This window comes from Dendrobates tinctorius, unplaced genomic scaffold, assembly GCF_039654945.1.
Source record: "Dendrobates tinctorius isolate UK_male_01 unplaced genomic scaffold, ASM3965494v1 ptg000199l, whole genome shotgun sequence".
Classification (NCBI taxonomy): domain Eukaryota; kingdom Metazoa; phylum Chordata; class Amphibia; order Anura; family Dendrobatidae; genus Dendrobates; species Dendrobates tinctorius.
Genome location: NW_027361866.1, coordinates 13,377,685 through 13,396,007, shown reverse-complemented (window position 1 = coordinate 13,396,007; position 18,323 = coordinate 13,377,685). Strand labels below are relative to the sequence as shown.

The window sequence follows — 18,323 nt, the reverse complement described above, 5'->3', positions numbered from 1 at the left end:
TATTTTTTATTTTGTGTCCTTTTTTCCAGCCTTCACTATTGAACTGCAACTCTCTACCTTCCAGATCACAGCGGGTGGGTCACTTCTCAGTCAGTCCACAACTTTTTTTTTTCTTACATTTTCCCACATAAATCCTTTTTATTTTCTTCTCTTATCTGTTCTTCTTGGTGACCTCAGCTGACTGTCTGCTTTCTGTCTTCTTGCTGGTAGGGATCTCTGTATGATGATGGTGTCACCAGCAGTAGCCGTCGATCTTCCAGTTCACGACCTGTGAGATTATTTTCTTTCCTCAAATTCTTCCTTTGCAATAATCAGTATATGATATACAGCTCTGGCAAAAAAATAAGAGACTACTGCAAAATGTTCAGTTTGTCTGACTTTTCTCTTTATAGGTATATTTTTGATTAAAATATAAATTGCTCTTTTATTCTATAAACTACTGACAACATGTCTCCGAATTTCCAAGCACTAAATTTTGTATTTATTTTCAGAAAATGAGAAATGGCCAAAAGAACAAACAAAAAAAAATGCAGTGCTTGCAGACCTCAAATAATGCTAAGAAAACAAGTTCATAATCATTTAGAAACAACAATACAAATGTTTTAACTCAGGAAGAGTTCAGAAATCAATACTTTGTGGAATAACCATGATGTTTAATCACAGCTTTCATGCGTCTTGGCATGCTTTCCACCAGTCTTTCACACTGCTTTTGGGTGACCTTATGCCACTCCTGGTACAAAATTTTAAGCAGTTCTTCTTTGTTTGATGGCTTATGACTATTCATCTTCCTTTTGATTATATTCAAGAGGTTTTCAATGGGGTTCAGGTCTGGAGACTGGGCTGGCCATGTCAGGGATTTGCTGTGGTGGTCCTTCATCCACACATTGACCTAGCTGTGTGGCATGGTGCATTGTCTTGCTGGAAAAACCAGTCCTCAGAGTTGGGGAACATTGCCTGAGCAGAAGGAATCAACTGTTTTTCCAGGATAACCTTGTATGCGGCTTGATTCATACGTCCTTCGCAAAGATTAACCGGCCCATTTCCAGCCTTGCTGAAGCATCCCCAGATCATCACCGACACTCCACCAAATTTTACAGTTGGTGCAAGACACTGTGGCTTGTACGCCTCTCCGGGTCTCCGTCTAACCATTAGACGACCCGGTGTTGGGCAAAGCTGAAAATTAGACTCATCAGAGAAGATTACCTTACTGCAGTCCTCTATCGTCCAATCCTTATGGTCTTTGGTAAACTTCAGCTTGGTTCTCCTTTGCTTCTCATTGATGAAAGGCTTTTTTTCTACCTTTACATGACTTGAGCCCTGTCTCTAGGAGCCAGTTACGAACTGTTTTTGCCATGCACTTCACCCCAGCTGCCATTTGCCATTCCCTTTGTAGGTCACTTGATGTCATCCTGCGGTTGCTGGGTGACATTCGAGTAAGATGACGGTCATCCCAGTCAGTGGAGAGTCGATTTTGCCCTCTGCCGATCTGTAGCTTTGTTGTCCCCAATGTCTGATGCTTGACTTCGTTGTAATGGACTGCCGTCTTTGAAATTTTAAGGATGGCAACATGACGCTCACTGTATCCCTCTGCTAGTAAAGTCAGAATTTAGCCCTTATTTTCCTCACTCACAAGACTTTTCTTTTCAACTCCCTTGGCATGGTTAAAGTTATTTTTTCATTCCTATTACTTTTGGGATATTACTAGCACTTCTTTTGCCATTCAGCTTGTCCTATTGCAGTAGGATTGTGAACACCACAGCAAGGTTTTTATAATTTCCTTCGTTAAATAAGATTTGGTTCAGGTGATCACCTAATCAGAAGCACATTAAGTAGATTGAGGTGTACTCTAGTTGGAATTCAACTGACACTGGAATGGAATGGCTGTCAGACATGGAGACAAGCTGGTTTTTATAAAACTCTGCAGTGGTCTCTTAATTTTTGCCAGAGCTGTATGATGTATAAAATGCTCCAGTTTTGATTTTTTTTTTTTATATTTCTTAACTTTAAAAGCCATTCTCAAAAAATGTGGTACAGTGGATATGAGAGGGAGAGGTATGATAAAAACATCACATTTCTAACATGCTATGATAAATGAGAATAAAAAGAAGGCGCGGTACAAAACTTCCAACAAATCCTGCAATGGAAACTGTAAATAAAAATGTCATGCATACGTTTGATGCCAATTATGCTTTTCGACAGCACATGCTTTATGCTAATGTAACAATCCCAACATTTATAACAAGCTTCTGATCAGGTTTTTAAAGACAATTTTAATGAACTGTAGTAGGTATTAGCTTGCTCTGAGCATTGTGTGCATGCACCATTGAAGATTATCATAATCCCTCTGTTAAAAGAAGGACTAAGCCTATAGTTTTGAGGAAGTTCAAAAAAAAGTACGCCCTTGTGATTACTATTTCACTGCAGAAACATTTTGTTATACATATGAGAATGAAATTAGTCATTTTGTACTTACGGTGCAGTGGGCCTGAAACTGTGTAGCTTAGTTGTATCCTCTGCACACACTGTATAACAGAGCAGGAATATACAGAATGTTTGTCTAAGGTGTATTCTTGGGGACACTTTGGCCATTTGATTATTTTTAAGATGGCGCTTGTCTTGTCTTAGCAGACCTGTGCACAGAGAACAGGCGGTCTCCATACCTTGTACTGTATCTTTTATGGGTATCCATTTTCACGTTCACTATATTTTATGATTCTCCTATTTCTGTTTCTTTTTCTGTGTCTTGCTAACATTCTATTCTTTACCTTTCTCTGCTTCATGACTTTGGAAGCCTTCTGAGTACAGTTGTTACCTGGGCTCTGGGTCTCGTGCCTCCTCTCGTGCCAGCTCTGCCCGTGCCAGCCCCGTGGTGAGGACTGCTCTTACTCTGTCCTTTCTTTTAATGCCTTTTTATAGATTGTTTTGTGTAAAGTTCTGTTAATTTCAGAAAAATTACACGTTGTGTTTTCACCTTTTGAAAAATTGCAATGTTTTCCAGTACCAGCAAAGTGAGTGAGATTTTAAACATGCTGCTTATTTTTGCTGTTTAAAGGGCTTTTTTTAAAATTTGGAGCATGTCAATTCCATCAGCGGTTTTGCAATGTTTTTCACCTATTTACATGAATGGGGACAAAACGCACGCAAGCAGAGGCATGTATTTTACACAGCGTTTTGCAGCAGGAAAATCTGATCTGCTGGAAATACTATCTGCGGCAAACTTGACAAGTATGCCAGATAGCACGTTGTTGTTGTTATATTTGTGCCACAATGCAGCATGTTTGCCAAGCTAAATGCAGCAGAATTCTGGCATATTCTACACAGAAATGCTGGCTTTCATGACTTGTACCGTATTTTTTATGTGTTTTAGACACTTTTTACAATTTGACTATGGAGCATAGTTTTAGTGAAATGTAATTTGGCTTTTCATGCGCCAAAATTATGGCTCTCTTTTCTAGCATGAGGTAAGCCAACTAGTAACAAATAATTGTTCAGCAAGTGAGGATTAAAATTCCTTGTAACTTCATTCACATCGTTATAAAAAAACCCCCTTCATATTGGCAATAACGTGCAAAAAACTAACGCGTTTCAGGGTTACAGTAGACTTTGTTCACAGCATATCTAGGGCTACTGTTTGCCGAAATGCGTTGTTGGTTTTTGCACATTATAATGGCCAATATGAAGTTTTTATGAACATATGAATGAACTTACAAGGACTTTTAATCCCTTAGTGCCGGACTACTATTTGTTTTTGTATTATCTATTGCTGTGGACAAGCATTGTCTGGACCTACAAGACACATGGTAAGCAGTGCCTCTGGCTTCAGATTGTTATAAGACAACTAATAGGTTCGGTAAACTTAGGGCCCCGTCACAAATAGCGATGCACCAGTGATCCCGACAACGATATTACCTTGTCGGGATCGCTGGTGTGTCGCTACATGATCGCTGGTGAGCTGCCAAACAGGCAGCTTCACCAGCGATCAGCACCAGCGACACAGAGTAACAAGCGACGCACGTCGCTTAGTTACCCACTGTTTACCTTAGTTACCAGCGCGCTGGTGCAGGGAGCTGATAACCAAGGTACACATCGGGTTTCTAAGGGGCGTGCGTCACTTAGAAACCAGATGTGTACCTTGGTTACCAGCGCGCTGGTAACTAAGGTACACATCGGGTTTCTAAGCGCTGCGTGCTGCTTAGAAACCCGATGTTTACCTTAGTTACCAGCGGCAGCTCGCTGGTCTCCCGCCTGTCACACGCAGTGATGCGTGCTGGCCAGCGGGAGACCAGCGATCAAAAAAATGTCAAGCAAAAAAGGGGAGAAGCCAGCGCTGCTTATGGTCAGAATGCAATGCATAAAGTGCATATGCACATAGTAATTTCTAACTGTATTCAAAATGAGATATTTGGCAAAAAATTGATCAATCATTTGAGCACCTGTATCTGGACCTGTATCGCCCTTCATCTGTGTTTGCTGGTCAGGCAAGTGTGGAGGTTAAACCTGAGATGTCTATAGCCAGACCTGGTTGGCCTTTATCTGCACTTGCTCTTTCTGGCTCCATGGGAGTGATTCAGTAATGTTTCAGGTACAGTGTGCATTCAATATGGTCTTGCTTTTAATGCATTTAGGAGGCCGCAATGGCACAGCGAATATAAAAAACGTAGAGTAGGACTGCCCCACATGAGATTGCCTTGGCGCGGCGGGGTGGCTCAAATGATTGATCAATTTTTTGCCAAATATCTCATTTTGAATACAGCTAGAAATTACTATGTGCATATGCACTTTATGTATTGTGTTCTGACCACAAGCAGCGCTGGCTTCTCTCCTTTTTTGATCAAAAAAATGTCCTGGCCGTTCCAGGACGATCAGCGATACCGGCAGGGGGGACGGTCGCTGATCGCTGTCACACACAGCGATATCGCTGGTGAGATCGCTGTTGCGTCACAAAATTTGTGACTCAGCAGCGATCTCGCTAGCGAGATCGCTATGTGTGACGGGGCCTTTAGTCTAGTCAGGCTTAAAATGAGGCAAACTACATGAACAACCATGATAAATTTGTTGCATTTTAAGACTGTTTGATCTGTTTGCCCCATCCAAGAGTATTAATTTTCATTTTTTTGGCATTTTGTTTGCATGATTATCAATAATATAAAATATTAAAATTTTAAATATCACTTGTGTGGGCTGAACCATAAAAGTCCTGGGATACTCAAGTTGCTGTATGTATTTAGTGTGCGCTTACGTCTCTGAATGTTACCGATTTCAATATCGCACAACATCAAACTTTTGCTCTTTAATCAGTCTTCAGACCCCACAGGACCTCCTTTATTTCGCCATGGGTCCGCCAGTGCCAGTGTCCATTCACAAAGTCTTCGTGAAGATGTGTCTGTTCCTTCCAGCAGCAGAGTGCGTGTGTGTGGGCATGAAATGCGTTGTGTGGCTGTTGCTTGTTGCTCTGTAGAACTTCGAACGCTTAGAGCATTTGTGTGGATTACCAATCTGCTAATGGAAAATTCCTTGATGAAAAGCAAATTCAGAACAGGCTCCATCTTTAGCAATAGAGGTTTGTTAGTGCTGAACTAATGCACCCAGGGTTGATACCTTTCTGTACAGAGTTTAACTTTTTATTTTTCAACATTACAGGTTGAAGAAAGGTCTGACAAAGACTTTGCAGAGAAGGTATTTATTTATTTTTGCTCCTAATACATGATCCTTTTGTATTTAGTTTTCTACTAGTTCGATCTGTGTTTTTCATGGATGGCTCTGGTACCTGACATAGTATCTGGGGCCAAATCACACCTCTGTGATTTTTCGCAGACTGAGAGGTCTGCGGAAAATAGTGGCGATATGTTCGATTTTGATCCGAGGTTTGGATCAAAACTGGCAATGCAAGCCAATGGGTGTGGAAAAAATCGGGCTGCACTCAGATGACATCCAAATGCAGTCTGATTTTTATGGACTGTCAGAATGGCAAATGTGGAGAATTTTTTTTATTTTCTCAGTGCTCGAAATAAACGGACCACACTTGGATCAGAGTCTGATCAGAATAATTGGTCCGTTTTTCTCGTACAGGGAAAAATGTGACGTGTGAATGAGGCTTAAGGATTAGATATGGTAGAAGGCTTAGCTTTCAATAATCAAAAAAATAGCGCAGAACTTCTGAGTATATTATACTAGTTTGGCTGTATTCCTTCTTCCCACAAATTTGTACAGAGTGTACAAAAAATGTACAACACCTTCAGGCCTTTTCTGCATAACAATGTATTGTAATGTTTTGTAAGCGCTTTGAAGTATTACATTACCACTTACTTCTGTTCCAGGGCGGCCGACCTGTCTCTGGATTATCTGCAGCGACTCTTGCTTCATTGGGTGGGACATCGTCTCGTAGAGGAAGCGGAGACACCTCCATATCTGTTGATACAGAAGCATCAATTCGAGAAATAAAGGTGAGTGTACAAACACAGCAGATTCATCCGTCTATTCGCTATATCTCTCATAGTAAGGTCATAGCGCAGGAACATATCTGCAGGATATCTATAGTATCTACTGTAGAAGTGTTGTGCTAACCTATGCATAAAGCAATATTTGCCATCATTGTGGTATGAAAGAAACGTTCTAGCACCTGCTTGTGTTTGTTCTTTCTTTCGTCATTTAATTTTTTCTTTTTAAAATCTCAAGTTACCCAAAACTTGTCTGTGAAAGCCCAAGACACCTCGCTTTGTGTAGGACACATTTTGTTACACTCCGCAAGCTTGTTTACTTTGTTGAATTATTGCACTAGACGGAGTAATGGCAGCTGAACCCGTATTTTATTTGAAGGTGTGTGAACCTGAAATATTTAAGGGAGTGGACTGGACGCCCATATCTCAGTGTTTTCTTCCTTTTCAAGGCAATCCCTCCTTTATAGGGCAGGCCACCTCCCATCTATCGTGTGCTACGGAATAATGGTTGTCGATTGTCTGCTAACATGTCACAAACCAATCAATGATCTCTCACTTTGGAAGAAACTGTCTTTAAATACCCAATCCTGGGAGGAGATAATTTTACAATCACCCCAATTAGACATTATGTGGGCTCGATACTGCGGGATGTACCGGCTGACGTTAGAGCACACCGTCTAAACGTAATCTCCATTAAAGCTTACGAGGAGAATTATTCTTTGAGTCTTCTATACAAATCATTAAAACCTTCCATACAGTAGTCAGAGTTCACCGGGCTCGGGGAGATGGACCTCAACTAACCGAAGAAAAAAGAAAGATATCCAGCTCCACAAGAGAATTGATTTTCGGATTTATTCCAATAAAGACAAAGTATAAATCAGCTCCAGGACTGCATCAGCTCACACAGGAGCGACATAAGCGACGCGTTTCGATCGCTACATGTGATCTTTATCAAAGATTCTCTTGTGGAGCTGGATAAATTTCTTTTTTCTTCGTTGAATTAACCACTGCAGGATGGTGATCCGTGCTTCCATGGAAGTCGGTGAGCTGGCTTACACTCCTTGACTCTTTAAATCTCAACTAACCGACTGTCAGGTAAAAAGACCTCTTGAAAGCCACATTACGTATTAACTCTGTGTTACCGTATGATGGCTACACAGCCATGACTCTCATGATATTCCATAGAGCATATATCTCCCCAGAGATTAAATCTAAAATGTCCCCCTCAGGTAATTTCCCCTGCCCTAAATGCTTACATTCTCCTGCGGATATTTTCCATTGTTTATGAGACTGTCCAAAAATACGGGAGGTTTGGGATACACTCTCGGAACTTCTCAGTAATACCTTTGGTGTATCAATCTCTCTTTCTCCGGAGTGGGCCATATTCAGTATTCTTCCACAAGATCAGTTGGTGAGGCCTTCCGTTCAGCAGCGCCGTATTTTATTTGTTTGGGCGGCTGCTACCCGCAAAAGTATTTTACATCTATGGGCACAGGATAATACTCCCTCTTTGAGTTTAATTACTAAGAAGGTAACTAATCTCTTAAAGATGGACTGGATAGAGTCCATTTTGAATAAAGAGAAATACACAAACGGTTTAATACCCAGACGTTATCGATACGCCAGGGCGATTCATGGTTGCTTCCAATTTACAGACTGGTACATGAGAGCAAATTGATGGCAGAACGCCTGTTTGATGGCTTGGTTGATGTTACTTTATGAATATATGGATGTCAGGGTGGGGTGGGAGGAGAAGTTCTTTATAGTTATAATACACTGTCTAGTGCTCAGAGTACAGTGAAAATCTGTTGGCTATTTTCTGATGTTTTTGTAACAATTTTCGTACTCTCTGTTGTTCAATAAAGACGGTTTATAAAAAAAAAAAAAAAACTATTAAAGGGAATCTGTCATCAGGTTTTTTTGTATCTGAGGGTAGCTGGGGTCCTGGGTTCAAATCCCACCGATGACAACACCTTCAGGGAGTTTGTATGTTCTCTCCACGTTTGTGTGAGTTTCCTCAAACACTCCAAAGACATACTGATGGGGCTCACAATGTACATTCCTTATGGGGACAGCGATGATAATGACTGTAAAGAAATGTGGAATATGATGGCACTATATTAAGCAATGCATACATAATAATAAATCAGCAGAGATTTTCCTCTGATTGTTCAACTCCACGTTTCGGCTTCCAAATACTGTAAAATACTGAACGCTGCCAAAGGCTTGTTCACATGTTGCATTTTTACCACAGTTTTTCTTCCATTTTTTTTTTCCTGGAAAAAATGGCTTACATTACTTTCGACACAAATGAGATTTTTGAAGGCTCATACATAGGCTGCTTATTTTTTTTTCTTTGCACATTTGAAGCATCCTTAGGTCTGCAGCATGTCAATTCTTTCAGCGTTTTGTACTGTTTTTCATCCATTTCTAATTAAGTTTGTATGTCTGTAGTTTTGTATAACTCAGTAATCGGATTGTCTTGGTTAGAAATAATATCCCTTTCTTCCTAAGTCTTTGTAAGAGCAGTACATGTTATAGGTTAGGAGTATTTAGGTTCTGAGTACTTGGAGCGTTGTCGTTGTGTCCTGGTGTCTTTCCGGATTAGGGAGCGCCTGCACTATGTAGGTCTTCTGTAGGGGCTGAGCTCTCTCCCAGCTGTGCACAGCTGTCTTGCCCCCAATCTGCTAATCTTTCTGCCACTGGCTGAATATACATGTGACGCTCTGTCTAATCCCCAGCTGGAATGCTACATCACACCAGACCTGTGCTTTCTTCTATATTGTTTCATTCTTGGTTTTATCTGCTGCTTTATTCCTATGCATTCTGTGTCCCTCTGTCAGGAGATCAGTGAGTTAAAGGAGCAGATTGAGGATGTAGAAGGCAAATACATGCAAGGGCTGAAGGAGATGAAGGTACTGCTCTGCGTGACACTAACCTTTCACAAGGGCATAACTGACATACGGTGTGCTGCCAAGCAGAACTATTAAACCTTCATCTAATATTCTTGGACTACTAATTCGTTTTTCACTAATGGTCCAGATTTTTATTTTTGGATTTTAAACATTTTTCTGTTATTTCTCTTAATATTTCTATTGTCTTTCAGGACTCCTTGGCAGAAGTGGAGGAGAAGTATAAACGGTCTATGGTGACAAATGCCCAGCTAGACAATGAGAAAACGTCCTTACAATATCAAGTGGACACGCTCCGTGAGATTCTGCTGGAGATGGAAGAAGAAGTGGCAGAATCCAGGCGTCAGTATGAAGATAAACAGAAAGTGAGTTGAGGACCTTACTTTACCAGTCCTTGACCGAAAACCCCTTTAGTATGGGAGCTGTCACAAGGACCAGGGGATCGGGCTACTAAGACATGTAGCAAACAAGCTGGTTTTTCAAGCCATATATGGTAGACAGGCAATGAAGTTGGCACAGTACTCTTTGAAGTTTTAAGCAAGTGCCTGGTTTACTGTAACTATATCGGTTTTCTTATTTATTTTAATCATTTTTTTTTTCTTTCATTTTTCCCTCGCCTACTTCCAATAATTTTTTTTTTTTAGAATTTCTCTGTCGACATAGTCATATGAGGTCTTGTTTTATGTATTTATTTTTTGAAGGACTAGTTGTAGTTTTGAAATGCACAATTCATTTTGCCGTATAACGTACAAAAAAAGGAATTGGGGGTAAACAAAAAACAAAACAGCAATTCTGCTATTGTTTTGTGTTGTTTTTTTTTTTTGTTTGTTTGTTTACGATGCTTACTTTTCCCGAAAAAATTACTTTTGGCAAAGTAAGTACCGGTAGCTTTTTTTAGTTTATTGATAAAGCTGTATGATGGTATGTTGGCAGGAAAACCGTTAAAGGGAATCTGTCACCTATTTGTTCAGGCTTATCTACAGCATTCTGTAATGCTGTAGATAAGCCCCCGATGTAACCTGAAAGAGAAGAAAAACAAGTTATATTATTCTCACCCCCAGGGGCGGTCCAGTCCGATGGGTGCCACGGTCTGGGTCCGATGCCTCCTATCTTCATGCGATGACGTCCTCTTTCTTGCTGCCTGTCACGGCTCCTGCGCAGGCGTACTTTGCTCTGCCCTCAACAGGTCAGATAAAGTACTGCAGTGCGCAGGCGCCGGGAAAGGTCAGAGAGGCCCAGTGCCTGCGCAGTGCAGTACTTTGCTCTGCCCTCAACAGGGCAGATAAAGTACGCCTGCGCAGGGGCCGCGGCAGGCAGCAACGAGGAGGACGTCATCGCTAGAAGATGGGAGGTGCTGGACCCGGACCGCCCACCCGGTGAGTATAATCTAACTTGTTTTTCGTATCTTTCAGGTTACATCGGGGGCTTATCTACAGCATTACAGAATGCTGTAGATAAGCCCCTGATGGCGGTGGCTGCAGCTTGTATATGAAAAAATAGGTGACAGATTCCCTTTAAGATTGGCTGTTTTTCGGGTCACCTAAATCTGCCATTTAGATTTTTTTTTTCCCCTTTCTGGCTGTATAGTGTAAATGTTAGAATTTTTTTTTTTTTTTTTTTTTTTTTTTAGTCTGGACAATTACATGTACAGTGATACCAAATATCGTATCTTTATCGATTTCACAATTTATGTTTTGGTAAAGAAGGGTGATTGAAACTACTTTATTTGTGATTCACTTATTTTTTTTTTTTTTTTTACTATTTCTTACATTTATTTTTTATTTTTAAGTTTCCTTAGGGGAGTTGAACATGTGATCTCTTGATCCCTTATGTGATCCACTGTAAGATGGTAGTATTGCAGTTTATTGTATAATTCTGGTCTCCTATGAAGCCTAAGCTAGTAGGTGGTGGAGAGTCTGCATCCCCATACTCTGGACCTCTCTACCCCAACATGTCACAGACGAAATCCTGGAGATGTTATGAGGGGCGGATGGAGGTCTGGTGGGGATCACAACACATGAACAATGAATGGTTGCATCATACACTATTGTATAGAAGTAGTAGATACAGATTTTGTTAGAATTACCTAATGCCATTAGTCATTGTTTTTCAAGCACTCGCCTTCATTTCTGTTTTCCTCTTTTACATGTCCCCAGACATTGCCCTAACCTCCGATTCGTGAATTGTATACTGTGCACAAATAGTGAAATATTTTCCCTGTAGTAACTCTGCAGAAGCCCCTGTAATTACAAGGATAACTTTACCTACCTATTTTGGGGTTTCTGTATGTTTAATCCCTTTTGTTTTCTTGTTAGGAGTGTGAGCGGCATAAACACGAGCAGGGCGTCCTCCGTTTTCAACTCTCAGAGATGAAAGAGGCCTTGGAGCAAAGAGAGGCTCTGATGACGGTGAGGAAGGACTATCGGAATTAATTGGTTAAAATAGCTCAGGTTTTATTGCTCTTCTTTAAGAAAAAATTGTAATGTAGCGTTACAGAATGAGAAAGCTTTCAGTGGTTGCCTAATGAATATCATGAACAGTCATAGATGGGTGGAGTGTTAGCCTCTTTGCTCGGTTGCTGATTCCTGTTTCTTCTCTTTCTTTCCTGCCTTTTTTGCTTTTTCTTGAAGTTTCTGTCTTTTTTTTTTTTCTGTTTGTTGCCCTTTGCCAACCATTAGGAAATTCGTCAACTGCAACAGAAACAAGAAATCGGTGACCGTGAGATCTGTGACCTCAAAGAAACCATAGAGTGGAAGGATAAAAAAATAGGGGTACGATTCCTTGTTAAGGGTGTCTGTTAGCTGTTACGAGCTAAGCGGCTGCCACAAGAACATTTGTCTGGACTTCCTAACAGTTATACCATTTAAGAACAATACAGAAAGCCGCCTTCTTGCCAGAAGTAGCTGATAGCAGAAAACAGTACAATGCTTTCAACCAAACACCAAATGTTGATGTGCTTTAGAGGTACCCTAGATGCACTTGAAAGGCCCCCATAAACATTACTGGAAAGTCAGAGATTTTTCAACCATCTGATCTGTTTGGGGACGTCCCGACTCTCCTGTGTCAGACAATGTCAGGGGGGGGGGGGGGGGAACAGAAGGACTTCGCAGTTGTCTTTTTAATGCCTGATCCATTCGCTTTCAGGGAAGATAAGCTGCCAGAAGAGTCTGGCAGTTGCTTTTTCCTGTCTCCATGTTGAAAACGCATAAACATTTGGCTGAGCCAAGCATTCATGTATAAGGGGGAGTCAGGAGAGATCTGTCAACAGTTTTCTCATGTGTATGCCCAATTTAGATAGCTGAGGGCGGAAACTCTATCATTCCCCATACACAAGAATACTCTTTTATGTGTTCGCTACGTGGAGAGCAGAGTAATCTGTGGCCGGGCTGATCTAGCAACAGCTTATCCAGCAGGAAAGCAGATGGAGGGTTAGTTGAATTGGAACTCCACACTATTTATCTCCCCAACGTCATCGATGAAGAACATTGTGGGTCCTCAAACAGGTCAAATATTGGGCGGATTCCGCTGAAATCCTCACATTTGGCTTTAATGTGTACGTGGGCCTTAATATTTCAATTAATCAAGTTGAATTAAAACCTCAATTGTGCATAATATTGTCAAATATGGAAGACTTTACCTCTAAACCCGGCACACTGATTTTCAGGACTGTTCTCTTTCAAAATTTCCCATTTGTGATTTTACCTTTTTCAATATCATCTTGCATTTTCTTTCTTTCTTAACCCTGGAAGTGCAGGCTCTGGAGAGACAAAAAGAGTTTTTTGATCCGGTTCGGAGTGAACGTGATGCCCTCAGGGACGAGGTGACCCAACTAAGAGAAACATTAAAGGTACAATGGATGCATTGTTACACTGTTTTATTACATATAGCATTGCGAGGTCCGTCCATATGATATAACGGGCACCATCTGTAAAGGAGGCCTATAAAAAAGAATAAAGGGAGTATACTATTGTTGTCTGATATCTGCCCTCTAGTCTATTAGAGTAGCAACCGGCTGAAATCTTGTGGTGGTTATACCAGAATATTAATATTGCCACCAGGAGATGCAGTGAAAAGGATGGACCGCCATGGCTGCTTGATGCAACATGCGAAATCTCTTTGACCACATTGTACCATTGTTTGGTCTACAAGAATTGTCTCCCAGCTGCAAATTTACATCTATGGCAGAGGTGCCGACCACTGCAGAAGAACGATCAAGAGATTTGCAATAAAATGTATTGTCTCTGTGGCATCCACTCACATTGTTTTTTAAAAAAAATGTCTTAAGAAGGAAAATGCTGAGATTGTAGATAAGTTGACCTTTCACATGAAATATCTTCTTGTGCTGTCATACTTCAGACTCCCACAGCTTTTCCCATCCATTGTTGGCAGTCACAGATTAAATTATTTTGTCCATTTTTGAGATTTAAATTGAAACAAAGTTAAAGGTTTATATTGATGATTAGATAACACGTTTAATAAGTTGCGGTAACTACCTGCTTAGTTTATGTGCAATCCTATCCTGCTGGAAAGGCTTTCTCGCTGACGTTATCCACCACGTGAATTGTCATTCCTTCAGCAGCTGACTTGTAGTTAATTCTGTTGAATTTAGAAACACGGCATCGTGCTGGACTCTGACGCTACCCTGAATGGCGACTCTTCAATAGAAAACCATGTAAATTCCGATGGTCCCCCAGATCCTCCTGTCCGGGCCGTGTCAATGGGTAAGTGGTAGTGTGAGCTCTTCTCTCTCTTTTTTTTTTTTTTTTTTTTTTTTTTCAAGCCTCTCCGAGCCATTTCTCTTTCCACTAACCCTGCATGCCGTGCTTTGTATAACTTCTGCAGCCTATTACCTTGTAAGGGTATTCTTCATCCAAACCAGACTCCCTGTTCCAAAGTAAAATTAGACTGCTGTATAAAGGCAAGCTAGGCTATAAAACTAGTATCAGATGTAGACTGCAGCCGTTGTTCACACCTGGATGGAGCTACTTTGTCTGGTAATTATTAGTTATTTGTCATTTGTAGTCTTTCCCGTTCTGTACATGAAAGGGCTACAGACTTTTGTGATGAGGCTCGGGATTATCTGAATGTTATAATCTTTGGCACTAGCTGTAGAAGATCTCAACCTGGCTGCCTTATTCTTTTTTGGAAATAATCAAAGTGCCTTAAATATTTAAGGAAATTTTTTTCTAATCCCAATCAACTTTTTTTTTTTTTTTCTTTTGGTACAGAAGATCACCACATTTATATTTCACAGGTCTTGCTGATGTAGCAATAAAGTTTTACCGTCATTTTTTTAAGTATTTCGCAGCAAACTGAACCCTTCCAGAGTAGACTGAAGAATCTCTTTTCAGACTGTAAAAAATCCGCTTTGCTGTATGTTTCTTCTCTTCAGCAACCATCTGGGGCTTCAAACGGTGGGTTGTATAACTCTGCACTATCCAACCTGTTGCTTTTCTACCTTCTCTCAAGCAGAAAACATTCATTCCCTGTCTTTCTCTGACCTCTGCTGGGGATGTGGCTTTAGTAAAATTGGTGGATTCTTCATTCTTGTCCGTGGTTTTTATAGGAAACACAGAAGAAACCACTGAAAAAAAGGAGACCACCTCGGTGGTGGGTGAAGGTCCACCTTCTCAGATTAAGCAAGATAGAGAGGAAGTTGCACAAGATGCTCAGAAAGAAATTCCACTGCACCCAGAGGGTGGAGATGTAAAACGTGAGAGCAATGAGAAGGAAAATAACACCAACACCATTGTGGAAATGGAACCTGTTGATGTCTTCTGCCATCACAAATCTGAAACCAACGTGGATGAGCAAAAGGCAGGGACATCTTATAACACAAGAGAAGATCTGCAGAAGATGTCACTAACTGAAGATTTGGAGACCTTTTCAGAGGTAGATGGTGACACAACCTCAAAGCAGAGTGATGTAAGCCCATCTGGAAGTGATGTCTTTCAGGATGCTATAGATTTTGTCGATGATCAGCCCAGTACAGTGAACGCATTTTATGAAGATGACGCAGGTTCTTTGAGTGATTGTGAAAAAGAGGAACCCAAAAACAGCCAAGAGGAGAACATCCCTAAAGCTGATGATGAGTTCCCTATGGGTGGAGTGGCTGAAACTGCAAATGAACCTGTGAATATTTGTAAGAATGCTGAAAGCTCAGATTTAGAGGATAAACAGGACAGTAATAAAGCAAGCATCAATCTCGAAGATCTTGGTACAGAGTTGTCAGAAAACATAAGTAGTGATAAAAATGTAGATCAAGAACAAAATACTGAACCTCAGCTGTCTCCTCGGGAAGAATCTGGGTCACAGACTCTTGTGGATCAAAACCAAAATGCTGAAATGTCTGCTCCTGAGAAGATTGAAGTTATTGATCAGAATGAGATTATTTCTGCAGATGAACAATCATCACAAGACACTCTGTTACCAAACACCGATTTAGTTGCACAGGTAGAAAGTGAAATTGACAAAACATCGGACGTTTCCGGGTCTTGCGCTGTTATCAAAAGCAATAGTGTAACTGAGGAAGAGTCTAGAACAGACTGTGTCATTCCAGGGGACAGTACTGACCAAAATGTATCTAAACCCATCCCAGAGGAAGAGAGACAGGTTGTGTCTTTGGAAAGGGAAGATCTTAAATTAGCAGACCAAAGAGAAGATGACTTAATGTCTCATGACCCAGATTGTGACAACATCCAGAATGCAGATGATGCACTGTCAAACACAGCCGAATCCCCAAAGGAAATCGTTCCACCTGAAGTTTTCAGTAGTGAAGGTGAATCCACACAAGAGGGTGAAGAAACAGAGGATGATGATGAAAAAGATAATGATGCCGTGAGAAGTGAAAAGTACACCGGAGAAAGTGAAAAACCCTGTGCATCATTAGGATCGTCAGTGGACAGACAATCTTTAGAAGATATTCGGATGGAAGGTGACTCGGATAAAAGTCCAAGGAGAGGGAAAGGCAAAAATAAAGACGACTGTGTGGTTTCCTGATGACGTGATCGGTTATTCTGTAGATGTATATGTGGCACTGCTGAATGTTATGGAAGTTTATGCTTTTGCACTAGTACGACTATAAACTGCTTCCAAAGTGGCTGTATATCTAGATACTAAAATGCAGGCTGGAGGTGTACCCCTCAATATAGTTTGTTTGTTTTTTTTCCTTCTAGGCTCCTGTTTGTGAAATTTGTATTTTGGGTTGAATTTTAAGTATATGAATATTATAGTAAAAGGATTTTTTCACATTTTATCTAGGGCTTCACCATTGTTTGAAGTCCATGCCGATGTTGAAAATGTAATCCTGTACTTATCTTATTAATTTCTGTATCCAGTATAGAATTGAAATGAGCTTAATATAAGTGAGGCCGGCCTCACAGTCTAATACTACTGCTCTCGGGGTGTAAGTTACCTAAGGGGAATTTTTATTAAATGTTGCTACAGGCCATATTTACTGTATAGACTAGTATATCTAGAACTGCCTGGATTAGATTGCATTTGCACTTCCTCACCTACCAGTGATCGGACATATGTTCTTCTATTTATGTGTTCGGAAATGATTTCATTTGACCCATTAGAGAAACTGGTAAAAATGTCCCAACCTTTATAATCTAATTTATTTACATCTCTATGATTACTGCACTGTTCCTCTAAACAGATTTTGTTTTTGTTATTGAACCTCGTTCGGATGTTCCTACTCCAACCAAATCACAGAAAAGAAACCATGTTATAGTTTTATAGATGTCACGTATAGTTTTATAACAGTAAATATTATTTATTTCTCTCGTCACTGAAGTTGCGTGATTGGCGCTCACATTCCATGTAAAGCCTAGTATGAATGTTCAAGAAAGTTGGAAAAAGAAAATCATTCCTTATTGTATGTGTCCATCCTGTATGTTGCAGATGCATACACCGTTGTACTGTTTTTGTGCGATTGATTGATACACAAAGTAATATGGTGAAAGATTCTGTTGCACATCATTATAACTGACCTAAAGTAGAACTACAAATGCCTGTTTTAAAGAATTTCTACAGAATATGTATTCTGCCTAAGGGTATGTGCACACGTTGCAGATTAGCCTGCGGAATCTGCATCAGTTAGCAGAAAACGCAGGGAAAAACTCTTGCGGTTTTCATGCGGAATTGATGCGGATTCCTTGCGGATTTTAATGCATTTTTGCTGTGCGGATTTGGTTGAAATTTCGAGAGAGAAAATATATGCCAAACTCAAAAACGCTGCTGCGGATCCGCAAAAAGAATTGACATGCTGCGGAACAAAAAACGTTGCAAATCTGCGCGGATTTTTCCGCAACATGTGCACAGCAATTCTAAATTTACCATTCACTTAGATTGGTTGTGCACTTCACTGCGGATTTCATGCAATTCCGCACGTCCAAAACCGCTGTGGATCCGCATCAAAATCCGCAACGTGTGCACATACCCTCAGTATTTGAGATCTCTGATAACAAGCAAGGTTGCAGAAGAAATTTAGGCAATTTAATGTTGTTGGTTTAGCTTTTAAGGCGGAGTGACACTGAAACTATGAGCAGTTGAATATCCGCCCCCATACCTATTGCAAACATCTACCTAGTCATAGATCGTTATAACAATTTCAACCTAATTTTCAGCTGAATTATAACAACCTATAAGCCTAAAATTGAGTAGCAATCACACAGTTAGGGAAGACATAGACCTTGATTGAACCCTTTTATATTATGATACAAGCAGAATTACCCAGTCTTGTAGATTTGTAGAAAGCCAAGTTCATGGATTGTGGCTGCAAATATTTATAAAGGTGGTGTGAGTGATACTTTTCCTGATCTGAAATATATACCGATGAATGGAAATTAACGTTCTAAAATGCTGGAAGTGGAAAGTTTTTTTTTTTTTTTTTTTTGGTAAAGTGTTTGTGCATACGCCCTCTCATAAGACTGACATTATACATTAGATACTTGCCTGGTCAGATCCTAAA

General features: G+C 40.4%; 1 protein-coding gene across 19 annotated transcripts in view; it reads left to right on the top strand.

Annotated features, from left to right (window-relative positions):
• Positions 1-18,323, top strand: part of LRRFIP1 (LRR binding FLII interacting protein 1) — a 175,752-nt gene that overhangs the window by 122,419 nt on the left and 35,010 nt on the right. For 8 of the 19 annotated variants that reach the window (XM_073553252.1, XM_073553250.1, XM_073553248.1 and 5 more), the window contains 11 exons: positions 30-74; positions 211-270; positions 2,792-2,869; positions 5,641-5,676; positions 6,318-6,443; positions 9,544-9,714; positions 11,665-11,757; positions 12,028-12,120; positions 13,104-13,196; positions 13,959-14,070; positions 14,916-17,229. In XM_073553252.1, coding sequence (XP_073409353.1) covers positions 30-74; positions 211-270; positions 2,792-2,869; positions 5,641-5,676; positions 6,318-6,443; positions 9,544-9,714; positions 11,665-11,757; positions 12,028-12,120; positions 13,104-13,196; positions 13,959-14,070; positions 14,916-16,348 — 2,340 coding nt within the window. In that variant the 3' untranslated portion in view covers positions 16,349-17,229. Of the gene's footprint in view, positions 1-29; positions 75-210; positions 271-2,791; positions 2,870-5,640; positions 5,677-6,317; positions 6,444-9,543; positions 9,715-11,664; positions 11,758-12,027; positions 12,121-13,103; positions 13,197-13,958; positions 14,071-14,915; positions 17,230-18,323 lie in introns of those variants that run through there. The other 11 variants (XM_073553258.1, XM_073553262.1, XM_073553260.1 and 8 more) reach the window with 4 other exon arrangements.